Source organism: Drosophila mauritiana, chromosome 2L (genome assembly GCF_004382145.1).
Source record: "Drosophila mauritiana strain mau12 chromosome 2L, ASM438214v1, whole genome shotgun sequence".
In the NCBI taxonomy this organism is placed as follows: Eukaryota; Metazoa; Arthropoda; class Insecta; order Diptera; family Drosophilidae; genus Drosophila; species Drosophila mauritiana.
In genome coordinates, this window is record NC_046667.1 from 17,496,701 (window position 1) to 17,523,565 (window position 26,865).

General features: G+C 44.7%; 2 protein-coding genes across 4 annotated transcripts; one reads left to right on the forward strand and one right to left on the reverse strand.

Moving 5' to 3' along the window:
* Positions 1–5,278: 5,278 nt before the first annotated feature.
* On the reverse strand, positions 5,279–25,135 carry LOC117138104 (cytoplasmic dynein 2 heavy chain 1). The gene is made up of 25 exons (XM_033299967.1): positions 25,099–25,135; positions 24,712–25,028; positions 24,340–24,424; positions 24,124–24,253; positions 23,611–24,071; positions 23,030–23,558; positions 22,536–22,959; positions 20,572–22,481; positions 20,302–20,518; positions 19,973–20,239; positions 19,219–19,902; positions 18,808–18,990; positions 17,660–18,549; positions 14,254–14,379; positions 14,059–14,193; positions 13,074–14,001; positions 12,882–12,998; positions 12,557–12,670; positions 12,395–12,497; positions 11,435–11,890; positions 10,034–11,363; positions 8,673–9,973; positions 7,233–8,611; positions 6,868–7,173; positions 5,279–5,641 (listed from the first exon to the last, which is right to left on the reverse strand). Exons 1-25 carry the CDS (start codon positions 25,133–25,135, stop codon positions 5,369–5,371), a joined length of 12,702 nt encoding a protein of 4,233 aa, XP_033155858.1. The 3' UTR covers positions 5,279–5,368.
* Positions 6,069–17,023, forward strand: LOC117138114 (putative mediator of RNA polymerase II transcription subunit 12). Of its 3 annotated transcripts, XM_033299978.1 has the most exons (4): positions 6,069–6,303; positions 12,094–12,240; positions 14,579–14,710; positions 14,968–17,023. In XM_033299978.1, the coding sequence occupies exons 1-4, from the start codon at positions 6,244–6,246 to the stop codon at positions 16,090–16,092; spliced, it is 1,464 nt and encodes a 487-aa protein (XP_033155869.1). In that variant the 5' UTR covers positions 6,069–6,243; the 3' UTR covers positions 16,093–17,023. The 3 variants fall into 3 exon arrangements, with proteins under 3 accessions (XP_033155869.1, XP_033155877.1, XP_033155886.1); XM_033299986.1 differs by lacking the exon at positions 14,579–14,710; XM_033299995.1 differs by lacking the exons at positions 12,094–12,240; positions 14,579–14,710.
* Positions 25,136–26,865: the final 1,730 nt, after the last annotated feature.

A 26,865-nucleotide genomic window follows, 5' to 3' on the forward strand; every position in this document is an offset into this window, starting at 1 on the left:
AACCATCAAGTGAGCCCCAAAAACAAATGCAAACGAATGCTCATCCCAGGAGGATTTCCCCTACCTAGTGTCTCCATAACTCAATGGGAACCTATTGAATCACAGCAAATTAACATGCATATATCTGGCCAATGCGATGCGATGCGACTCGATCTGATGTGACGGAGAAGCTCGTGCAGAGCCCACAAGGACACATGTCGCCCCATGGAGAGCCCCAGCCCGCCAGTCCTGTGAATCAGAACAGGACTCTTGTGCCGTTTGGCATACGAAATAAGCACAAACAAATTCGATAACAAATGGTTTGGAATCAAGACAACAACAATGCAGGGGCTATATACCATATATTTATACAGCAGGAGGAGGTGGGCAAAGAGCGAAGGACGCTGGTGAGTTTAGGAACAAATGACATATTGTCGGGGGCAGAAAAATCCTGGAGAATGGGAGACAACATATGGTTAGCCTGATGTGACTTTCAGTTGGTTTTTGTTTGTGTTTAACGTAAATATAAAATTTATTATCCAGCGAAGCGCATAAATTAGCCAAACAAGAAATCAGAAGCAGACGCAAATTGAGACCAAAACCCACACATCCCCACTGAGCTCGACTTGATGATGATAACAAATGAAATCAAATAGGTGGAATGTGGGATATGGGAGCCATATGAAGGGGACCAACGGATCCCAAAGCAACCATCATTAATTGTGGAGAGTTCACAATTTGGATTAATGAACTATCAAATGCGGTTCTCAATTTACGAAGCGCTGTGGCGCTGAGTGGCTTTTAGTCAGTATACATATCGGATTAAGTGCATTGTTTCAAAAATTTTAAATGATTTCTTCCACATGAGAAAATTTGAACAGTGCTGGCACCCTTAATAATTTAGAAAACATTTCGTATGTGTTTTTATTTCATTATTGTTAAGGTTTAAACAAACAAACTCTCTTTTACTAGATATAACTCCTTAAACATAAAAATTAAATATTTTATCTAAAATATTCCTTTTAATTTAATGTTTACATCAATACGTTTACGCACTATTGATACCCTGTACTGGAACTCCCCTCAAGAACATGGAGAAATGAATGCAGCAAAGCCATGTTTTTCGAGAGTGCACTCTAGCTCCACCTACCGGCAGTCTACAAGTTAAGGAAGTATGTTGTTTATAACACCCTTAGTAAATATCAAATTTCGCATCCAAATAAACCCTCTGGGCCTTTGATATCATTAGATTCACACTTAATCATGAGCAGGCTAATTAGATGTCTTGCGTTTGGCGCATACAAGTGTTAATTTTCCCAAAACAAAGCACACGCTCGCAGTCGGTTAATTAACACATTTTCGCAGATTTCACAGTTTTCGCAGCCTTTCCCGGAACACTTTGTTCTTAGCAGGGACGCAAAAAGGGGCAAAGAGCATGCAAAACCTGGGGGCAACGTGGCTTTTGATGTGTTCCGACCATAACTTTGCGGCCCAAAGTCGCTGCCAAGGCTAAGGACCTCCCTGTATGCAAAGTCCCTTGAAAAAAAAGTAGCTGCAAATTCCCAGCAAAATCCATGGCAACATGACCAGCAGGCAGCGGTAACGAAAAGTTTTTGGACAAACCGGGCCGAAAACTTTCAAGATTCACAACTGCAACACTTGCAGTGTGTTGAAAGTGCACGCACACTCGCCTAATCCCGCTCACAGATACTCCACACAGGCAAACACCCATTGCGCACATCCTGCATATCCTGCCTGTTTACCAAATGAGTTTTGTGCTAGTTTGTTTAATGCCTGGGGCCGCAAAATTTATGACGACATGCGGAAGGGGTACCAGCAAGGGGATGGAGTCCTATCTATCCGGAGAGTTTCTTGGTGTAATGGACAGATAACTGTTGCCTAATTGTTCTGACATTCATATGCAGCGAGGGTGGCAGTCATAAAAGTTTCATTCCATTAAATTCGTTCTCGATTTATGTAGTTTTATTTTAACTCTGAGCGTTTGGGGCTACTCAATGCAGCTAGATCAATTGGAAAACTAATTAGAGCTTGACCTCTGGGGCAGCAACAAATTATGGTTTGGTTAAAAGTGTAAAATGAGATTTAACAAATCAAACTTTATATACATATATATATGTATATGTAAATCATTACATATCACGATTGTTCTGCGCAAGCAACAGTTCGGCAAATTTAATGATTGCGTAATTTATTCCCGTATTTTTAGATTAATTCCGGATTTCCGAAACGTTTAATCAATTAATTTATTCAATTAAATTTTTACTGTCATTGGCAGCTCCGCATCCTCCGCATGTCCTAGTTTGTGGTGGTGCATTATTTTTTGGTATTCCAATGCTCGTGAAAGGCGGTGCACCTGTTGCCTGGACAACGGTGACACCGAGTTCCACAGCACACGTGGGACATAAATTCCATTTCATTTAGCTCTTAATTCAATTTTATTTGTCACATTCTGCTTGCGCCATCCACCGTGGTTTTAAGGGGGTTCGTTCGGGGCTACGCAATTATCGAATGCCCCACGTAAATTAACCCAGAAACGTTTCCATGCATAAAATGCCAAAAATTTAACTAAAATTATGCACATTTGTGCGGCAGAGGGAGGAGGAGGTGAACATACAGAGACTGGCAAAAAAGCCACCAAAAGCAACGGCCTTTTGAATAGGACTTCCCAACTCCCCGGCTGGAATGCATAAAACGCTGATTGCAGCGTGTTTCACCCGCGTTTTACCCTTTTTATTTCAGCGAACGTGACTGAATTTACACGCAAATAAATACAAAACTATGGTAAGAGCAGCTACTGCAACAAGAAAAACGGCTCCATGGTTAAGCAAAAGACAAAAAAAAAAGCGGCAAAGAAGTGCAAGTGCCCGAATACAAATATGAAATGCGGCTGCCGAAACAAAAATGCTATTTATTTGCCAACCCAATGCTAAAAACGAAAAAAAAATTCTATCACGTTCAAAATATGCAAAAAGAGAGAGCGACAGCAGCGGCCGCCAGGTGGCGCTAGTCAGCGAGCGGCAAAACGGAACCGGAAATGCCGCCGCTGACAGCGAAGCCTGTTTAAAAACGAAGGAAAGTCACAGCTGCCATCGCGTTATCTGCATTTTGTTGACTCTACATCCTTTCACCGCTGCCCTCTCGCCTTTATCTCCGCATTATGCATGAAATATTCTCTATGTTTCGCTTTTTCTCTGCCCTGTAGGCAAGGTGAGATAAATCGGGATTACCCTCAAATAAATAGGAGTGAATGTATCAAATTGCAGGGAAGGCAGAAGAGGCTAAAGCTTTTCTTATTGAAATAAAAAATTCGATGGAAAGGCGGGAACTTTGCCATAGAGCTCTGAACCTTATTGCCAAATTCCATTGAAACTTCAAAGTGTACACAACATTTTAATAATATTACTTTTGCATAGCTTTATATTGCGAAACTACCCTTGGTTAAAAGAACAGGGAGAGGAACAGCTTAAACAATATTTTATCTGTGAAAGAGGTACAACCAAATAAAATCTAAAATAAAAAATGTACCAAAACCAACTGATTTATCAATGCAAATATTCAGAAACAGCATACTACTTTTTATAAGTCCCATTTATGTCTCATTGGCCAGTTTTGTTTCCAAATAGTCATAAAACCAAGTAAGTCCCTCAAAGGAGCACCCAATAAATGGAGTAAGTGGTCATTCAAAAGCATTCAAGTGAATGGTAAAGGGGGATTGCCATTTAAATGGCAGCCCGGGTCATTAGTTGCCACCGAAGAGGAGACAAAGTCAAAGAAGACTCTCTGACAAAGGGCAAAGCCCAGCTGCAAAGTCAAAAGTGCGGCATGAGTGCAAACTGATTAATCACATTTGGTGGGCTTACATTTATGGCAGATGTGGGGACATATTCGTGTGTGTATGTACCAGGAAATGGGCGGAAAACACATGCAGATGTCACATTAGCCTTATACTTTAATTAATTTCTAATCCCAGCTCATTGAAGGCGGCTGCAATTAGATGGCGACGCCGTTGCTTGTAGGCTGGCAAGGATTACAAGGATGTGGCCGCTTGGCCCCGACATTTGTCAAACACTAAACACTGAAGCAGCCAAAGGAGGATATCAATTTGTGCATTTGAGTGTAAAGTACGGATTCGCCTGCCCATCAACTGCAAATTGGACATTCGAAATTTAATCGGCAATGCAAGTTTTGGGGGATTTTGGGGCGGGCACATAATTAAGCTGCAACTTTGTGGGGATTATTCAATGTGAATTGGAATCAACCAAAACCACAAGCTTTGAACATTAAATGCGATGAACTATTTGGTTAAGTTGGTAATCCAACATTGCGGCGGGTGAAATAGTTTAAGGGCCTCATTAATGTGGTTGCGGCTTGCGAATATTTTGGAAATCGGTCTTTATGTAGCCGAAATGCATAGGAAGGAGGTCTCTAAACTGTTCTTCCTTGTAGCTAATTGGATTTGAAGTTTGGAGCGGAGTGTATGTATCTTTTGATATACACATTCACTTTATATCCTTACTCATTTCCCTTTTCAGCCTTATCGCGCTGCCTAATTCCTTAATCCCCAACTAAATTGCCATTTGAAGCGTAATAAATTATTTATTCTCAATAGCCGACAGCCCAACAAGTTGGGAAAGGCGTACAACAAAATCTGAGAAGTCTGCATAGCTAAATTTGCAAAATGTGTTAACAAACTGCCACGCCCACCGATTCGAGGCACTTTGATTTGTGCGGAGGGCAATTTATATGCCACAGAAGCCGGCTGCCACGCCCCCTACTCGGCACGGGGAGGCACTTTACACTCAAATTGTGTTAATTTGCATATTGGAAACTTTTGCCTAATTGAACATAATGCCACTTAATTAAAGTTAAGACAAGTTTTTGACGCTAAAATGGTTTTGGGCCCGGGGGATGTCGGGGATGTCTTGGCAACTAACAGTATGCCCGACATTTATGGCAGTTTGTTGTTGAAATTTACGGCAATTAGTTTAATATGAGCAGATTATGAGGGACACAGGACGCAATAAAATCCCTTCGGCGGTGGCAAATTAATTTTTAGGGGCATCCCCGAATAAACACAGACACTGAAACATTTCCATATGTCAATTATCAATTAGCTCTTCAGAGTCTGAGTCCTCGCCTTAAATGTTTAATGGCCCATTTTGATGTTTGCCTTTGGCTGCCTAATAGTTAGTTGTTTAAATATTTACTAAGAATTAGTTGGGACCCAAATGGCAGCGTGTCAAGGGCAGGAAACTAATGTTAAAAGAGTTTGGTTTAATTTTATTTGATATTTGAGAAGGTGCTTAGATTTTTTGCTTCTCTACAATATATTTTGTATATATTGCTATAAAATAATATTGAGTGGTGCTTAATAATCTTCGACTATAAGCGCAGTTCCGGCCAAGAGAATTTGTTCCGCAGTTCCGGTCACAATATCAACATTCAGGTGGCAAATCAGTTTGTCGCGACTGCTCCGTGAATATAAAGGCAGTTTGGGCTTCGATTCTGCATTTTGCATGGGATATAGCGAATTTTTGCCGTATTTCGAGGAACTAGTAGTCGCAAGACTGGCATCCTCTTTTATTTTGTACTTGATGTAGAAGGGGTTCGATTTATCCATTCCACTCTGGGCGCCATCAATCTGCAATGGAAAATAAATGGTACCATTCAAGCTAAGTTTTGTTACAAATGAAAAAGTTAGATATATTCATTTAAAAATGCGCAGATGGCAAAACCATAAGTAAGTGCGATTATTATTACCATTGCCTAAACCATTTTTAAGAAGAAGAAAAAAAACTAAAGAGTAGTTAGATCATTTGCAAGGTTGACACTCCACGTCTTAAATGTTATATACAAATAAATAGTTATATTTTTTCACAGTGTAACTTCTAGCAGGTACACCCATCAAAACTTAGCGGATGCACTCCCCATAGTCAGCTTCCGAACCTCGCAATAACTGAGCTGCGATAATTATCGATTGGAATCGAATAAGCAAATGTAAAAACCCAGAGGGCAAGTAAAATGTAAGTTTGTGCTCTGACCTGCTATCGATAGGCATCGCACACGGTGCCATCTCTAATTCCCCCTCTTGTACCGGAATGTCAATCAAATGAAAACAAAAAAAGCGGCGTGAGAAAACTGAAAAGAACGGGCATCCAGTGCACATTTCAGCTTAATTTCGATGCATTGAACGGCGACGGCGCACCGGAACACAGGAGGCGCAGGATTACGGATACGGAAGCCATGGAAACGGCCAGAATGGAGACGGCGATGGAGACACATTTTATGGCCAAAATGGGGAAGGTGAGGAACAAAGACAAGAAGCAATCGGGCAAGAGGGAGAGAAGATGTCATCAGTCTTCGTCCCGAAAGATAAATAAGTATCTTTTGGGATTTTTTTGGTTTTGGATTGGGGAATCAATTCAGGGCTAGCATTGATATCTACTATGCAGGTAATCCGTAACAAAGTATTGTGACTGTTCCTACAACTACTACTACTACTGCATCCAATTGTATCTGATATAGCAACCTTGCAAATTGTATCCCAAAATTATTTCTCAATGTTTATTGTATTTACTGTAACGCTTCTCAATGCTAATTATGTATGTTTTGCAAGGGCTTAGGATATTTAATGGTTATCCCCAACTTAACCAAGGCGCCATCTATATCATAAGTATGGCATATTTAATTGGAATTGGTGAATGTTCTCTTGGCTGATTATCCTGAGATTAGTTAAGTTTTCCCCTTCTCCTTCGAAATGTGTATATTCTTTAGCGACTAAGACATAACCCCTTGAATCATGAGTAAGTGCACTGCTGAATTTGATGCTTAAAACATTATCGCGTAATGATATTAATTCTCACTCACCTTTAGAGGCGCCAGCTTGAGTATTATGTCCGAAGAATCACTTTCCAAGTTTGAGGAGCCGCAAGTTTGCAACTCCAGACGTTCGGTGGAAACTGCCAGTTTTCGAGACTGCAGCAGCTTTAAACAGGCCAACAGATTCTCACAGTTAAACACCTGTACGAAATTGATATCCTCGACAAAATCCAGATGCATTTGCTCCCGGAATCGAAGCTCGGCAGCCTGTGCTCGAACGATTAGGGCTCTTAAAAAGTCCACGGCACTGTTGCTGCCAGGTCCAGGCCACAGTTTAAGCCAACTGGCAGGAATCTATGAATTTCATTACATTATACATTCGCAAATTAAGTTACTGTACCCCAGTTTCTTACCTGCTGTTCTGCCAGAGTTCTCAGAGTGCTGCCATCCACCTCCTGCGAATCCTTAAGCCAGGCATGCATCTGCGACAAAGTCTGGTGAACTATGCCGTACAGATCCGCCCCTAGTTTCAGTTCAGCCAGAACAAAAAGTGCCCAGGGAGATTCACCCACATCAGTTTTTGCCTCCTTCATAGTCTGGATAATGGTACACGAAGCAGCCAACTTCCTCCACAGATTCAGTAGGGGCTTAATTTGCTGTTCCAGCTTCTGACGACCAGTGAGCTGATCGCTTCCCTTAGACTCTCCTGCTCCTCCAGAATCTTTAGCAGATCGTCTGCCGTAATGCAATGCCCTGAGTTCCTTTATCACTCTTTTAGCTTGCTCAATTTCGCGTTGTTGTTGTGCCTGATTGGCCAAACCGTACATTCTGGGCTCATCTGCGTCAGGAAATTTCTCCAATGCAGCGTAGTAGTCCTGCAGTTGGCCGCTAGTTGGTATGGATAGGGATAATCCAAGAGGTGACCAACGACTGCTTAAGACGTCCGCTGAACAAAACTGGCTCAGATAGCTTCTGAGTATCTCCAGATCCCTCTGATTATTTATTCTTCCGCCATAAGCGAGGGCTTCACTGAGACGTTGCAGCAGCAACCAATCGCATTTCCCTGTATTTAGTTGCTGATCCACCATTTTTAGGATACCCAGAGCCGCTTTTAGATCTGCCTCACCGAATTCATAGTATTTTGACCAACCTTGTGGTATGAACTGTCGCCTTTGTTGAAGCACAGCTGTTAGGACAAAATAAACCAGTCTCATCTTGAGGCTCTTTGGCTGGTTTTTAAGCTTTTGATCCTGTTCAGCAGCGAAGTTCTGGAGCAAACGCATCACAATCTGCTTTAGTCCCTTAGGCTGCTCATAACGTACTTTTAGGCATTTATAAATGGCAGCTTCGGAAAATCCCTCGGTTGATTCGCACAGCAGCCACAATCGAAAGTCTTTCGATTTCTGAATTTCACTCAATTCCCTTTCCATTTGGGTTAGAAATTCTGGCACCAAATGGACGTTCTTAACACATAACCAGTGGCCATCTATGGCAGCCTGTCGCATTTCGGAGAGAACTCTTTTCTCAGCACCTTTTCCAATCGCCATTTCTCTGTACTTTTGATTAGCCCACTTTCTTAATTCAGTTGTTGGATCATTTTCCGCATGACTAACCATCAAAATCGGGCGATCACAGCTGCTCTGCTGCAGCAACTGCTCCACAGAAGGTTGGGTGGAGGCATCTGGGGAAATTCCCAGCAGATCGCTGCTCACTTTTCGCAGTTGGTGAAGCATCAAGTCGGGCCGGAAAATCTGAGCAATAAGCACACGCTGGAAGCTGGATCCCAACGCAGCTGTAAGTTCGAAAATAAATCTGAATAAGGTGAAATTAACTAAATTATTTCTACAACTTACGTAGCACATCGTCCGCTTGAGCCTCAATGAATCCGCGCCAGATATAGTCCTTCTCCAACTGGAGTTTGCTTCGCAAATCTGGGAGCAATTGGAGTAACATAGCCAGCTTTAATTGCGCTTCCTTGGGCATGCAGTCGGGCAGTTTTCCCAGCTGACTTAGCAGCATACTGCCATCAGAGCTGCCCATAAAATTGTTCACAAACAGCTCCCACTCCTTGGGGTTTAATCTATCGGGATATGCCTGATGGCAAACCCACAGGGATAAGGATAGCTGGCTATCTCTGGAAGTAGCTCTAGCTAAATTCATATAAACACTTCGTACAAGAAAATCGTAGACCTTGGACTCATCTCGCTGACTTTTGGAAAGAGCTCCCAGAAATAGTTCAATGTAAACCAGAGCGGATAATTCATAGCCCTGAATGAGGCCTGCATAAAATGTTGCTGCCCTGGAACTGAGTTCTCTCAAGGAACCAAACTGAGCTAGTAAGGTATCCCTAATTTGTCCACTGTGCTTGAGGGCCTCATCTATTTGGGCACTGCCTTCTTTGATCTCGTTTAAGCTTTCCAAAAGTTGTTCGTTCTTGAGAATGTCGCCCTCTGATTTTGATAGTTGCTCCAGTAGTTTATCTTGCATTTCCATTCGCTGCTTCAGGAGATGTCCTTCTTTTTGTAGCAACTCTATCCTCTGTTGCTCCAACTCCCCATTTTTTAAGACAATGGCTTTGGACATTAATTGATCGGCTAAACCAGCCGCCGTGACAGTAAATCTCAGAACATTAAGTTGACTCCTTTGTTCTACTGGCAAATCCAAACGATGAGATTTGCTTATCAAAACCAACTGGAAACTCTCGTGAAGATCCACTAACTTTGAACCTATGGCTAGTTGCCGCTTATTGAACCTCACATAAACATGACCCTGCAGGAGTTGCAAAACAGGAGGACGTAGTTGCTCGCAGTCAGTGACCAAAAGAGTCTTTCCAAAACGAACAGCTAGCTCTAGCTGATAGGACAGCCTCTCGTTTCCATGTGTGGTCAACTCGCATGGTCTTCCACTTCCTTTGAGATGGGCCATTAACCACGCGGCTGCTGTTTCTGTGGGATCCAAAAGCAGTGGAATTGGACAGGCTCCATAGGGCAGAGAAAGCATTTCCCTGAGCAGGGCAGCGCTTTCAATAATTTGGGCATCCCGCGCCAAGCCCTGACTCTCCCAAATAATCTGTTGCTGGTCCGTGAGCAGTGATCCCCGGAGATCGAAGTCGGAGGGCAAGTGAAAATCTTCCGCCAGACGTTTGAGGCAGGAGCTGTGAGTAGGAGAACATAATAACATCTAAAATGTAGATAGAAGCTCGCCGTTAACTTACCATCTCTGTTCCAGGCCTAAACCCGCACAGTAATTGATAGCTATGGCTATTAACAGAGTCTTTGCGTCCAGTGTTTTGTGGGCCTTTTTGAGCTCCGTCAACTGATGGCTCCAGGTGGTGTATTCTGCACTAAGCTTTTCCACCAACAGCTCTGCAGCCTGCAAGGTTCCACTTGCCTCTTGGAGTTTCAGCTCCAAAACTGCTGCTTCTTGTGTGTACGTCTGCAATTTGGCCGACAACTGCTTGACCCGCTTATCAACATCATCCAGTCCACTGGCCAACTCTTGCATTTCATCCTCAGCTGCATTGAGATTTTTCTGCAATTCATTCTGTTCCCTTTCGAGAGGCTTGATGCTCTGGATCACCCTTGAATATCGTACACTAGCCTGCACCCAAGCAGCCAGAGGAGCAGCTGCTGCAGAAGCGCGCTTGGCGTTTTTGGCTTCGTATGAATCGCCCTTGGCCAGGAGCAGTCTTTCAACAGCTTCACAATTTTCGGGACTAATCCGCGCTGGATCCAAAGATCGGATGTCCTCCTTAACACCTCTCTTGGCGAGAAAAGTCTTCATGCTGTTCCAAGAAGTATCTCGAATGCCCATTAGTCGGAGTACGCCCTCCAAAATATCCCTCACAGCTTCCGGTGGAGCTCTCAGGGATCTGATTTCAGATAAGGCTTCCGATTTGATTTGACCCACTGCATTACTGGCCTCAGCCAAAATTGGTTCTACTTCTGCCAGTTCCTGTTGGATTTCCTTTTGTCGAATCTTTAATTGCTCGCTGCTCTTTTGTGTTTGTTGTTTGAGTTCCAACATGCTGGACTTCTGTTCATTGGCATTTCTCATCGTGAAGGAAATCATCTCCAGCGCTTCGTTGGCTAGTTGTCGCTTTTCACCCAAAGCCTGTTCCTGAGCTGCTGCATTGGATTTTAGGGTATCAACCAAGGCGTGGGCAGAGGCCAATTTATCAACTCCCATTTGCAATTTGCCCAATCTCTGATCGATTTCATTGGCTGCATTATTATACATGTGGAAGTACGTCCGGATAAGTTGGTAATATCTCTGCGATGTTTCCTCCGAAGGCAGTTCATCTGATATATCTGCAAAATGACTGCAAGTCGGTACCTTGCCACGCCCACTTCCTCCGCCAGCAATCGACTCATTTAGCAACTCAATATATTGCTTGGGCAGAATGGCAATAGTTTCTCTGGATTCTCCTCTCACGTAGAGCAAATCCATCTGACGATGCAAAGCAGGATAATTGTTGAAGTAGTCCTGCACCTTGGCACTACTGGGATCCAAGACTATAATGATGTGGAGATACTCACGGGCACCTTTAAATGGATTAGGTTGAGTTCACATCTAGAACTGGGAATTCAATTGAAATGATGTAGAATGTACTTACGCTTTAGGAAGTATGTCCCCATGGATTCCTGGTATCCCTCGAGCTGTGCCGCCTGTTTTAAAGTGCTCGCCACCGTCTCCAGATCATCGCCAAAAAGCTCTAGGATCTCACTTCCTTCGAGCAGAGCCTCTACGGGTTTCAATATATCCGGAACATAACTTAGCCAACAGTGCTCGATGAGCAGATAGCTCATTTGCTGCTCCAGGGCAGCCGTCTGCATTGCCAATTTAAGGTCATTGTAGAAGTCGGCGAGATCGTAGGACGGTCCTCCTTGCAGAGTAACCACCTTGGCCTCCTGTAAAGTGGCTGCTGTGAATATGGCATCCAGATGACGTCCTCCAGATTGCCCCAAAATGAGCATATGCGTATCGGTTCGTGAAAGTACCCGTGTTATTCGAGCTACGTGACTTAAAAGTTCCTCCGTGATAGGTGCCGTGATGCTGTAGTTTTCGGTATCTAACGGAGTTATAAAACAATGGTTTTTTGTAGCTCTGCTATTTATAATCGAATTTTAGTTAGAAGATTTAATATTTAACAGAACAAATATTATATTGCTAAGTTCTCTCTTATTAGACATAATTGACGTTGAATTGCTACTAAATTACTTTTTGTATAGAACTGATTCTCAGACGAATTGCGATGATTCTGTGTACTTTCAGTGGATGACCCCTGAGGAGGAGGCGCGGCAAAAGTTCATCATGAGGGAGCGGGATCGCGAGCGGAAACGGATCAAACGCATGAATCCCGAGTACAGGCAGATGGAACGAGAACGGGACCGGTTTCGCAAGCTGACGCCCAGGCCCAGTGTAGTTATCCCCGATTACCCCAAACTATCACCCATCTCCTCCTCTTGTCTTGAAACCGTGGAATTACGAGCAGGCAACTCCAACTGATGCGTGAGCAGAACTTAGGCTAACAATATCTTGACTCCAGAAAGGATATAAAATAATTAGTACTTACTGCAAATAGTAACTTGCCGCTGAACCTCTTCCATCCATTCGTCATGGGTTAGACAGTGTAGATGACCCCGTGACTTTGGAGATTTAGGTACGAAAAATACCTTCTGAAAGGTTTCAGTGCATTAGCTTGATTTCCATTTGTGCAAATCCTACTGTGACTTACATCCTTGCCATAGTATTTGCGCATCGTTTGCTTAAGTATGCCCTCGAATTGCTGGACATGCTCTTCGCTAATCAATCTGTCGCGAAACATGCCTAATAGCTCGCAGTATAGAGCCTGAAAGCGGACAGAAGTTGTCAATCTGATTAGCCATAAACTGAGAAAAATATTTTATCTTAAGAAATGTTCGGACTATAAAAAGTCTGTTTAAGATTGATAGATACAAGTTGTAAGATTTCAAATTTAAAAGGCTTAACCAACTTCTAGGAGCGTACAAAATATTTTATTTAAATGAATTAGTCTCTGTTTTTCTCACTTCAAAACTTACCTCATTGAAATCACTGGCAGGATAAAAGACAAGGGCATCCAGCAGCTTCATGATGCATTTGGGGCTGAACTGGTAGTGTGCCTGTCTGCCCCCCACGTTGGTGAACGTCGCTTGCAGCTAAAAGAGGGTAAAGTCAATTAGCAGGTCCTGCGATGATGAATTCCCAAATGGATAGGATGTGGGGGTGCAAACCTTCTCAAAGCAGTCCATTAGACTCTCGCTGACGTGCTGCAAATTGACCCCGGACCTTCCTCGATTTTCCGATCCCCTGAAGTGCTCTTCCAAAAGAGGTTCCAATCGCCGCTGGACGATTTCTAGCATGTCCTGGCTGTTTGGTCGGGAAACTCGCACAAACTGATTGATGGCAAAGTAGCGCGGTGCGATTTTGCCGGCGTTTCCGCCAACAGAGGCGCATATTTGCAGACCGATTACACCAATCCATTCAAGATTTTCGGCGTAAAAGCCTCCTCGTTGAGCTAGTTGGAGTAGCAGTTCCACAACTTCGCAAGCTCCCCAAGAATCCTGCTGGCAGAGGTCCAGGTTCTTCATAAACAGCACTAGCCTCGCTTGCTTTGGTCGGTACTCTCTTCCCTTGATTCCACTCACTGTGACGCAGTGCGTCTTTAATGTGTGCAAAATATACCTAGGAGTCAGTTGAGTAGAGCAATTGATGGTGGCCAACTGATAGCCGGAGTTCTCCAGCACGGCTTTTTGAAGGAGCAGCGTTTTGCCGGAACCACTTGGACCAATGAGCATAAAGGGGGCTAAACGAGTGCCCTGAGTTTTCAACAGGGTTTCTAGAATGTCCAAATAGGATTTCATGTACGATGTCATTATTAACTGGGACCCCTTTTCTGGTGTCTCTATTGCATCCACCGGATATTGCTCTAGCGAATTTCTGCTGCTTTCATAGTGAGTCAATTCGGCGTAGTTAGGATTGGCAACGTAAAGATTCGCGTGTTTTAGAATCAGTTGGGCAAACTCCCGCTGTCGATCGTTGGGGATGTAACCGAAAAGAGCTCGAAGAGTGGCTGCTCCATATTCCTCTAGAGATTGAGAACCATGAAGTTGTAGTAGCAGGGAGCGCAAAAGGTGGGCCCGATTTATACCAGGTAGATGACTGCCGTAAATGCTAATTTGTAACTCCAGAATTTTTAATATAAATTGAGTAACTCACGTTAATAAAAGTTGGCTTTCGATCCAGCTCACAGCATATTGGAAGTTACCGTCGACATAACTTTGCAATAGGTCACCATAGGGTTCTTTTGACAGCTCATGTTTTAGAATCCCATCAGCCGGGTAGTAGTCGTAACTATTATAAATCGACAAAGAAATTACATAAGTTATTCATAAGTTAAAAATCAAAACCCACCTCATATTGACAATACCCATTCTGGAAATCGTTGCTGGTGACGCATGCCTCACATCATCTGTTTCGAAAATAAAGTTGACATTGCTCCCGAACTGAATCCTCCAGCCCGATGGTAAAGTTAGTAGCCTGTGAGACAATTTTAATTCAAGAAGTTATTTTCATGTGGAATGCCCTGGTTTCAAGACAAAATGAGAGGAGATCAAACTACCGCATAAGACCACGCTTAGCCACACAAGAACACTGCCCGAGATTCAGACTCAGATCGAGACACGACCCCTTCTGCTGACTGCCGTTTGCCAACCAACCACTCTCTCTGTAATTTCAGCTGATGACCCCTGAGGAGGAGGCCCGCCACAAGTTCATCATGCGGGAGCGGGATCGCGAGAGGAAGCGGATTAAGCGTCTCAATCCCGAGTACCGGCGAATGGAACGCGAGCGCGATCGATTCCGCAAGAAGGCACGACGTGCTAACGTAGCATTTTTCCAATATTCTATTTTATCTATAAACATAATTCCACACTCGAACACTCGAATCACACGACACACACACACACTCACATGGCTTGAGTGATTAGGGGGTAGGGGCTTAGAAGATCCCAGGACCGTTGACACTTCTTGAACCTTCCAAACCAGACAAACTCCCACAGTTTCTGTGGCCTAAAACACTGTGCTTTAATAAGTTTTCCCCCATTCTGTTTCTATATACACCTACAGTTGACCCCCGATGAGGAGCTGCGACTGAAAATTATCCAAAGGGAGCGGGATCGAGAAAGGAAACGAATCAAGCGAATGAATCCCGAGTACAGAAGGCTGGAGCAGGAACGTGACAGGGATAGGAAGAAGGCTCGTAGGGCCAACGAGGCCTTCAGGCAGCTGGAAAAGCTAAGGGATAAGATCCGAAAGGATCGAAAGAAGGGCTTGCTTGTCACGGATCCGACGCAGCTGCCGCCGGAATTCGCAGCCATGATACCGCCAGTGCCTGTGGTTAAGCCCGAAGTGGGTGTGTCACCAGTGCCGCCCCCAGGCCAGCAGCAACCCACGCCACAGCTGCAGCAACAGCAGCAGCAACAGTTGCAGCAACATCAGCAGGTGCCACAGCAACAGCAGCAGCATCAGCAGCCTCCGCCCACGCATCTGCAAGAGCAGCAATTGAGTCACCAGCTCGCGCATCAGCGAAACCGAATGATGTCTAGCCAACTCACTCAACTGGCCACGCCCCCCGCCCATGCCTCACACCTGCAGCAGCTGAATAAGTTGCAGCAACTCTACCCGCCACGCAGCTTTGGCCACCCCGCTTTACCTATCGCTGGAGTGACGCTGATGCCGCAGCTTTGTCATCCCATCCTGCATCAGAACCTCAGTGCTACTCTGTATGCAGGTCCACCGAATGGCATCAAGCAAGAGTATGGACAGGATATCTCCGCCTCGGCGATGGCTGCCGCTCAGGCGGCGGCACTGGCCTCGCTGAGGAATCCCCAACAGCAGCAGCAACAGGATGATTCAGAAATGGTCATTAGTCTCGAACCGGAGATAGTTCTCCAGACAGGTCCCGATGTAAATCCCGCCCAGCCACCGCCGCAGCAGCATCTTTTCAGCGCCCATCAGCACCAGCAGCAGCAACAGCAGCAGCAGCAGCAACATCATCTGCAGCAGCAACAGCACTGCAACATGTTCCAGCATATGGCCCCACAGGCGCACATGCAACACATGCGCTCACTGCCGCCTCCGCCGCCGCCCCCCTCGCTGACCTTGCCACCCCTGCCGCCCCCGCCACCTACAACTCACCAGCAACAACAGCAACCTGCGCCGCCACAGCAACTGCAACATGCTCCGCAGTGAGCGATTCTCGCCTGTAGTTTTAAGCTCAACCCTCTAGCCAGCTAAACGCAAAAGTTTGAGGGCACACACACCAGGAGTTGTGATCGAATTAGCTATGTGATTTACAATTCCATTTGCCTAAATGTATTACGTTGCCATAATTGCTCGAGTACAAAATGGTATTTGTAATTACGAATCTAAAAAGCATTCAAGCAGAGAGCTATGTGGTGCTGAAAATGCAATAGAAACTATTCTCATTATACCCGTAACTCGTAGAGAAAAGGCTATACTAGATTTGTTGAAAAGTATGCAACAGGCGTTTTCGACTATACAAAGTATATATATTCCTGATCAGGATCAATTGCCGAGTTGATTTGGCCATGTCCGTCTGTCATTATGAACGTCGAGATATCAGGAACTATAAAAGCTTGACGGTTGAGATTAAGCGTGCAATTCTTACGAACTTTTTTGGATATTTTTTCATAATTCTGTTAGAATGTAAATTTCTCTCGATTTGCCAAAAAACTTATTGCCTGCATAATGTAAATAATTTAAAAATGTTTCTTGTTTCATTCCCCAATATCTATCGATATCCCAGAATAATGATTATATTTCGCGTTCGCATTCACATTAGCTGAGTAACGGGTATCTGAAAGTCGAGAAACCCGACTATAGCATCCTCTCTTGTTTTTGTCAAGAAATTCATACTTCCAAAGTGAAACTTGTTAGGTTATTTTTTAGTGTAGAAAGAAAAATATTTTCCTCAAAAGAATTCAGTTTTATCAGTAGGACACAGCAAATCTACCCTACTTTTTGTTCAAATTATATGCAAATTGCCATTTTAAATCATATTTACATTGTCGTCAAAAATAATTTATTTTGTATCTTTGGAATAAAAACACATTGTGATAAAATGCACTTTGAGCTTTAGAGCAGGTGCCAAAACTTAAAATTTTCCTGTAATTCCTCATTCATTTTAGGTTGGTAGATTATTGGTTTGTCTACAACAACTCTTATTCCTACTTTGTCACAACTCCAAGGGATGTGTGCCAAAACCTCATACGCACACACTCGCACTGAACACACACCCATGTTTATTTTAAAGTATGTTAAGTAGACGCCATTTTAAAAATGCCGATACGTATTATGTTGCGTTACGCAATCCGCATTACGTTTCTTAAGTGCTTAAGGGCTTCCCCGTCATAACTTTTTATGTCGTCATCGTTTCAAGCATTTCTCTGTTTTTTAGATCTATACGTATATTGTTTAGCTAAGTGATAGGAGACACAATACTTGCAAGTTTAGGATGATACGATCTACAATACGAATTAACGATAACTGTATACCTATATGATATAATGATATACTATGGCCAGCCGCAAAATAATTATTACGAATTTATGCGCAGAAAAGAGCAAAATATAAAAAGCAAATGATTGCTGAAAATGAAATTCAGTTGTTTAAAAAGGGACTCGGTGGATATAAGATATTTTTCAGGTCTAAATTATGCGTATGCCTAGAATGTTTTATATTTTCCCTCAAACAATTGTGTGAATGTGTTGAAAAAGTGGAGATTAAATGCACTTACTTGTTATCGTCCAACACCGAGTTCAGTGCCTCTATCCATTCGGGATCGATGCTGCCGTCGCAAACGATCCATGAGTGGACTTGAGATGGCTCTTGATTGACCGCCACCGCTGTGTGGGTCAGTACTCCGTCCTGCCACTGACGAGTATCGGCATCCAGACGTCCCAGCAATTGAATCCGACTCATTGACTTTGGACTGATGGTGTGCACTTTAAGCTGGCTTCCACACAGAGCCTGTTTAAGGAGGGATATGATGGTGGACTTTCCACATCCTGGCGGTCCCACCAACACCACTCCCATCCGTTTTTGAAGCTGCTCGTGCAGTTGCAAGGCTTTTTCAATTTGCCTTTCGCTTCGACAGAGCCCCAATTGCGCAAAGGCGGCGGATAGAGATTGATGGAGCTGAGTTTCTGGCGCCGGCGAGCTGCCAATCTCCGGGAAAACATTTCGGAGCAGCATCTCAAATCTAGTGACATCGTGGGGGGCTAGCTTGGACATGGTGGATGAACGCAGACAACGAACCACCACCGACATCTCCAAGTTAGCGCTGGACTGGTTGTTATCCTCGCTGGTTAATTGATCCCTCAAACCTTCTCCGCACACCATGAGCACCGTCTTCAGCTCCCGCAGTCCCCAGTCGTAATGCCGCTGGGCAGACAGCATCTTGCCGCTCAGTTCAAACAACTCCACGATGCGGGATGCGATGGCGGAGGCCTCGGTAAAGCCCTCGACGAACAGCATAACCCGGGCGATTTCACCTGGCTCCGGCTGCTGCATAACAATGGGTCGGAAAAGAGCCTGGATGTTCCCGGGCAGCTTTTGGCGACCACCGTACTCCGCTCCGGCGGGATTAAGAGTGACGAAGATCCCACAGTGCTGGTTCAGTTGTATCTGAGAATGGGTAAAGATAAATATTTTTTAATACTAATTTGGTAGGTAAATGTGGTGAGGTTACGTCTATAAATATGACATTATTACCGGCTTTTAACAGATAGCAGCCTAAACGTTACTTATATTTTATAAATTAGGTATCCCTTTTTTAGAAACTATGAAACTACCCACTCAACAGAGAGTCAAACCAACCAATCAAGCCATAATTCCTGTCACACCAAATTCAACTTCGACCGTTCCATAACTCATCCTGCTCACCTGCCGCTCGCCAATCTGGACGCTGTTGGCCCGCTCCTTCAGGGCACTCTGGATGGGCTGGATAAGCATGGAGATGGACGACAGAGTGGCCTCCTGCAGCCGGTTGAACTCGTCAAAGCAGCCCCACGCCCCGCAGCGCGCCAGGCCGGTGAGGATGAGGCTCATCGACTCGGTGTCCACATTCTGCAAACAATCCATGGCATAATGATGTATAGCAGGGGAATTACCATGCACTCGGCAAAAACGTGGGTATAGGTTTTTTTTTTGGTAAAAAAACTCACATTTTGGTACGTGTTCAAAACGAAAAACGTACAATATTTTAAATTTAAGACACGCTTTAACATAAGCCGCGTGCCATTATTTTAAAAGCTAAAAGATACAATCGTAAATCTCTGGTGTAGCCTCACTCACCTCGTCGCAATTGAAAACCAACACCAAGCGGCCCAGCATGGCCCCGAGGGCCTTGACGCACTCCGTCTTTCCGGTGCCAGCCGGGCCAAAGGGATTACCGCCCAGGCCCATGTGCATCGCCTGCGTGAGGATGAGATAGCAGCGGTGGGTGAGCCGTGTGTGGACGAGCTTACTGGCCTGCCCCAGGAACTCGTAGGCGTATTCAAATTCGGCATAAACCATGCGGACGCAAACTTGTCGATTGGCATTAACTTCGCCCGATGTGCCGCCCTTTTTTCCCAGGTAATATCTGAGTTGACACAGCCAATGCCAATCGCTGGTGTGCACCACATTGTGTTTCTGGAGCTGCTCCGTCACACCGGAGTAGTGCACCAAGTCCAAAAGAAGGGCTCTTAGTTTGAGGCTGATCAGCGTTCCGTTTTCGGACTTGTGTTTCAGGGCAGCGAGGTGGGTGATTTCGTCCTTTAACTGCTGCTTTAGTTTTCCCAAGGACATGCCCCCAATGGCCTGCTCCGCCTGACGGGTGAAGTGAAGGGCTCTGGCTGTGGCCAACACCTGGCTGGCATACTTTTTCAGGATTTTCTCGTCGAGATTATCACTTCCGCCGGTGGTGCCGGTGTAGCACTCGTAAATTTGATCTCTCAGAGTATCCTGAACCACAGTCACCAGTTGATTCAGCCAGAGCTGCAAATAATATATTTAAGTAAACATGCTTAAATATTGAATTATTATCGCTTTTGGCCAAGCTACTCACCTCTATGTCGCCCTTCATCTCGACGGGCTGACTTAGCTTGAGCTCATCGCCCTCAGCACTGTGCACGGATGTAATACTGTACTGATTGACATCGGAGGATGTTGCTGGATTAGGGCCCACCTGGCGGATGCTGAGACTGTGGCAACCGGGGAACAGTTTACGGATGTGCCGCTGGATGACCTCCGCATCCTTGCTGGCCTGTCCGAGGAGCTCGAGTAGATCATCATCGCCGAGAAAGTAGAACCGGGGAAAGGAGTTGCGTTTATCCTGCGTAGAGGATTATGCATCATGATGGATGAGCTATTTGTGGGATTGCGTAAGCCACTCACCGTTATATAGCTCATCAAGTTCTGCTGGCACCTGGCCAGTTGGGTCTCCAGTGCATTGACGATGGTGGTGATGTTGTTTATCTTCGTCAGCGAAGTGACCCGCGGATCCATCTCGATTTCCCGCATAACGAAACGAAAGTCCTTGTCGATGCGTTTAAATAGTGCCTGCTCATGTTGCAGTGTTCCAGATCCAAAGACTGGTTCCAAGTAAACCCAACTAGAAAACATAGGAATTTTTAATATATATTTAAGGATCATGACGTGACTTACCGTCTCTGAGAATGATTTAAGCTACTTAGCAGGGCATCCAGCGTATTTAGGCGACTCTCCCAGAGTTCAGCCTGATCCGAGAAGCTCTCAAAGGCAGCTGAGTTCTTGGCTGATTGCAAAAGGGACTGGTTGTCCCCTATCTTGTTGAGAACCTCCTGGTAGTCCTTTATCAAAGAGACACTCTGACCGGAGGCATCTGTCCTAGTGATCAATTTTAATTGGGCCGTGACAGACCACTGATCGAGTTCAATCAAAGCCTGTCTCACAATCTGTTCACTCGACGCCTGTCGTACTATACTACTGATCTCTTGAGCAGCCGATTGCAGGACATCAAAGTCCTGTAGGATATCCTGGAGGAGTATGGAATGTAGTGGTTTGGTTTCCTTGTGATTGAGGAGCTGAAATATCCTAGCCCAGTGGCGTTCACTCAAGGAATCCGATTGCAGTTGCTGCAAAATAGGTAGGGCCGATTGAAGGTGCTCCACCTGCTGACGGATTCTCTTCGATGGCAAATCAATCGAGGCATGAACCGATCCTTCCCATTTGCCAATAAATTCGTTCAGCACGTAAGGACGTCGCCTGTAGATTGCCCATTCCTCCTGAAGGATTGGCTGCAGTTCAGTAAGAAAACTGTCGTAGACCTGCCACTGTTTCGATTGCTGCTCCATTTGCTCTTCGATTTCTGTGAAGGGGCTAAGCATCTCTGCTGGAAATTCCATGTTAAATTTGGAACACTCCTCCAACAGTTTGGTCTTCTTCTCCTGCAATTGTTGCCAATGGAGTCTGCGCTCCTTGAAAACGTCCAGAGTGGAGTGCTCGTTGGCCTCCAATTCGGATATTGTGGACTCCCACCTGAGTAGAAATTTCTCTGCCTCGTTCTTGAGGTTTTGTAGTTGTGTCTCGGCCTGGTTTTTGATCATATCCACTTGTCGTTGGAGAATCACTGCATGATTCTCGAGCAGAGGCTGCAACTGTTCCCATTGCAGTAGGATTCCCGACAGAGCTGTGACCCTTTCCTTGCACCAGCCCGCCAGACAGGAATCCTTTGCTCGCACCGCCACCAAAGTTTTCTCGATCTGCGGCAACTCACTCATTATCTTCTCGTACTTCATTCCCGATTGACTAATGCTACCCTCATCCATGGGCACATTTTGCAGGAACTGCAGGGCACTCTGTAGGAATTCCTGGATCAAACTCACATCCGTCAGAATAGCAGTTCGCAGGCTATTCGCGAGAGACTCCCAATAATGTCTGCTAATATATTCTATATCCGATCTTAAAGGCAGGACATTGATCACTATGCAATCGATGGATTCCTCTGCCTGTTGAAGCTTCGCCAACTGTTGACTGAAATGCTTGCAGGATCTGAAGTTACGATCCCAGTCCCCGGCCTCGTTTAAATGAATCCCACAGAGCTGATCCACATCCACACATCCCAAGGCAATCCAGGGCAACCAAATGGTCTTGAAGTCCTCCAACTTGTCGAACAATTCAGTAGCCCTTTGATAGAGTGGTCCAAAGTGGTGGCGGTTCACTGTGACCATGGATTTGAAAAGCTCCTGGCTGTGTTCAGATAGTCCGTGGAAATTACAAGGCCTCTCTATGAAGCGCCTCAGCTGACTAAAGTACAACTCGCGAATTTCCTCTTCCGGTGGACTGAAGACTAGTTCTCTCTGTCGCAAGACGAGCTTAACATGTATGTCTGGTAGCTTGTTGTTCATGTCGAGCAACCCCAAGATGTACTGGTATTCCAAAACTTTGTACAACTGGTGATCCCAGTGCAGCTTGAAGGCATCCAAGTGGGTGTATCCTTGACGCTCCAAAGTGGCCACTAGTTCACGGAGATGACGCAGTTCGTCCTTCCAAATCTGGTTTTGTGTAAACAGATCGGTGGACATAAGTTTCAAAACCTATAAAAAACTTTGGTAAGAGAGGAGATTCCAACATTTTTATTTAGAACCTACCGATCTCTTGGCCTGCTCGTGATATCCCACGAGGAGTGTATTATCCGAGGATAGTTTAGAAACGGCTGCCTGTAGGATATCTACATATCGCTGAACGGAGGACTCGTCCTGCCAGGCGACCGTTTCGCTTTGGACCAAACGCTGCAGCTCCAGAGCATTCTTCAACATAATGGGCCGTTGGCAGGGAATCATCCGATCGCCGATCGTGTTATGGAATGTGGCGATCTGCTGCAATCGGCGAGCATAGCACATATATTTGGCTGCATGAGTGGCAGCTGCTCGCAGTTCGAGGGGAACATTGTAGCCTAGATTCTCAAATTCGCGCACATCCTGGCAGAAAGTCACCAGCTTTGGATTGAAGGTTACCCGCATCAGTTGACGACCCTCTTTTTCAAACTTCACCACGGCCTGATCGTCACGAAGTCTAAAATGATAGTAAATCAATTCTGGCTTCTGGACGGACCATTTCCGACTAAGAAAATTGAGGGACCCACCTTAGCTCCCCGCTTTTGACAGCAGTGGAGCACTGTCCTGACCAGATCTCGAAGTTAGTACGTAGCAGTGATTCGGTTTCCTCCTTGATTTCCTGCACTGCCTTGTTGATCTTGTCGAAACCCTCCCGTCCACTTATCAAATGGCTAACCTTCTCGATCTCCTGGATCTGATGTTGGACCACCTTCAACCAGCGGCACTCGTTACATATCACTGACAGGTGACCAGTATCGGGTTCCATATTTGAATCCACCATCGCCTTGCGTAGATCCTGCAAAAGGATGTGCAGCGACTGCAAAAACTGCTCCCTTTCGATGGTCAACAGTTCCAGCACAGCAGGTCTCTGGATGAGAGTTTCGTATTTGGAGAAGATGAAGATCACCTGCCGTGGATTACTCAGGTGGTTATGCAACTGGCTCTTGAGGGCAGCGGCAATTCGCTCGTCAATTGGCTGCAGAACCTGTTCAAAGTGCTGCAGAGCTTTGTGCCATTTATTCTGCCCCAAAGAGGATGTGTCAAAGATGTTAAATTCTAAAAAACAAATGTTTTTAATACGCTATCGAAATGTTTAATTAAAACCTACCCGTGAAAGGAGCCTGTTCCTGAAACATTTCCTGCAGCTCGGTATCTTCGAGCAAGGTGGCAATCTGTTTGTAAAGATGTTTGATGCTCCGGATCTCACTAAGCCGCTCTTTAAATTGCTGTCCTCGCTTGGGCACATGCGAATCTCCAAGCCACGGGTGCTTTACGTAGTTTGGCCAAAATAGGCGGGTGAGGGAGTCGCAGAGCTGTATCCAAGCGTCCACAGTGTCGATGCTCTGACTCATAAGGTTGTTAACATGACTGGAATTTAGGCTCCAGACGTCTTCGGCCAGCAATTGTGTTAGGCAGACCTCCAATAGTCGCTTGCCAATGATGTCCAAGAGGTCTGTCATCCGCTGCTGGGGATAGTTGTAAGGAAGTCGCCACAATTCGTCCAGATTGGTGTGGGCATGGTCGAGGAACTCCTCAATAGTGCCACTCGGATTGGCCCCGTCAATGGTGCTGCAATGGAACTCTTGAACACATTTGATTGGGACTTTCAATTCTTTATTACCTGATTTGTTTTTCCATATTTTCCAAAACACCAATGAACACTTGCGCAGCCTCGCGGTCTAATCGAGAACTTGACTTTTGGCCAAGCTTCTGCTGCCAATATTTGATCTCGTCTCGCAGACTTGTAATGCCTGGGGAAATGAGAAAAAAATCATTTTAATATTTTCTCCTAATTTCTTCACTTAAATATAAGGTAAGCTTGCTTTAAGAAACCTACCGCTCTGTGGTAATCCCAAGCTGGATCCCAAATTCTGGTGCAAGTTCTCCAGAATGCCGCTCAACTCTGGTCCATATTCGCTGCGCTGCAGAAATATTTAAATATTAGAGTGTAAGGCAGAGGTCACGATGAACGTAAAGCTATTGGAAAAAAAAAAAATTGGATGGGAGGCCAGGGCAAAGTATAATTGACAAAATGAAATTGCATACTGAATTGAATTATGCCCAATGCGATTAAGATTGTAGAGAGCGAAATGGAGAACAGGCCAAGTTAAGCCGAGTGAGGGAATTAGCCAGGTAGAATATTACACCAGACTGCACTATAAAACACTGGCAAACACACATCATCATTGCATCCAGACTCTAGACTTACCCGGGCTGAGTTGGCGGAGGGCGAGAATACCCGAGAAACGGAATTGTAAATGGACTTGACCATGCCCCCTTCTAGTGTTAAAATGCCCAGCAGGGGCTCACTGCCACCCTCCTTGTGATGATGCCCCACCTGCGGCACCTTGTAGAAGAGCAGGCAGAGTTCCTCATTGGGAATGCGATGGTGGAATCGTATTCTGCCATCGGATCTGCTGTGCACCGCCGAGATAACCGTCAGCTCCTCCTGTTCCAGAAACTCCAGAATCATGGCCGTCTGCTCATCCAGTTCCGAGCCCGGTAAACGGGCGGAAAAGTATTCGACTGAGGAAATGCGATAGTAAAGATATATATTTTATGCCAGTCGAAGTGCTTTAAACACTCCATTGCTCACCGGAAGTATTTATTATAAATTTTGTGCGCTGGGTCATCTTAAATTGGGTTTTCAGCCTTCAACGCGTTCTGTTAACTTTCAGTTTTCAACGAAACTCTTTCACTTTTTCCAAAGCCTAACTATTTGTTATTCTTTTCGGTTGCCATTGGCAACTCGTTCAATGTTGCCCCAGGGGTGGTGAGTTTTACACTGCAGCAAGTTTTAGACGTTTTTGTAAATATTAATACACTTTTACAATGATAGTAAGAAAAGAAGAATGGACTAGCTTTGCATTTCTTATAATATAATATTGATCAAAATAATTAGCCGAGTCCTTTTTGCCATGTCTGCTTGTCCGTATTAACTTCAAGGGGCCACATTTCCATTGAGATATGGCTGTCACAAGCGAGTGTCTGTCACAGTGTGTCTAGTTTTCTTCAGTGCACTGGTTTCTGTTACTAAGGATGTTGTTGTGTTTTTCTCCTCGCACCTGTTGTTTTCCTTTGGCCATGCGACACGTGCTGTAGTTGTCATGGGTCTTGAGTGGGAGGGTAAGGAGATGTTAGGTGCTTTGCACTAGCTCCTGCCTAGTTTTCATGCGTCCCCTGGCATTACCTCAATCCACTCGGGGCGGCTGCTAATGAAACGGAGCACACGACTGGCCGGCTGCACTAAAAATGCCTCAGCAGGTTTATATCATTTGAATGCCCATTAATTGAATTGTGCGGGCGTGCTCAAATGCCATTTCCCAGACAGCCAGGACGAAAATGGGGATGGGCTCACAACTCAGGACATGTCCAGATTCGACAGGAGTCAACCCTGCGACTTTTCAAGCCTGTGACAGCTCTACATTTTGTATTGTGATCGGTTTGAGGTGGGAGTATGTCACAACAAGAATCTCGAATTCTACTCAGAAAAACTTTAACTTTTTGCAATAAAGAATCAAAACGATTAAACTGACTTCGAGCATGTTCAATGACGCAATAAATTTCTACTATCTCTGCAAGTAAGCAATATTTAATGACTTTATTATAGGTGTTACTTTTGATTATATTTCTGTTTAAGCATTTTTAAAAATTACATTATTTTTTAATAGTCTAATCTTGATTGCATATCAATTTATTAAACATTCAATTGTCGGCCATTTATTTTCTTTATCCTCTTTTCTACTTGGGCCAAAGTTCTATAGATTCTAATCGCATTTTCGGTGAGCTGGGGATCCAAGTTGGGCCTAAACTTTTCGAATTGGTGCAAAACTTAGTTAGGCCAACTAACTCCGTAAACTATGAGCTAGGCTACCGCACATCCCAGGCGAAGGCTCAACCTGCTCAGTGCCGAAGGGATGTTCCACGCAAATTTAATAACCGATGCAGTCTGGGTGGTCCGGGTGCTACTCTGGATAACGGGTGGTTCTCAGGAAAGGCCAAGCATCAAGCGCTTAAGCTGTCTGCATGTGTTTGAAGCTGAAAGCGCCGAAATGTTTGCCAGCTTCTTCCTTTCATCATTCCCTTCACTTTTTCGACTCTCTTTTCTTTGGAAGCAAACTTAGTTTCAGGGGAAAGTGCATGAAAACCCTATTTTTCCGTTCGAAATAGTACTCCTTTTTGTGGAAATCTCATAATGTTACATTTGTCAACACATGAAATGCTGTTACAGATTTCAGTAATTTAAGCAAGTTAAGTGTATGATTCGTTTGTCTTTTAACATTACATTTCCATTTAATAAGGTGCTTTTCTTCTCTTTAACTTTATTTAAAAGTGCATAAACAAAATGAAAGACAAACTTTAG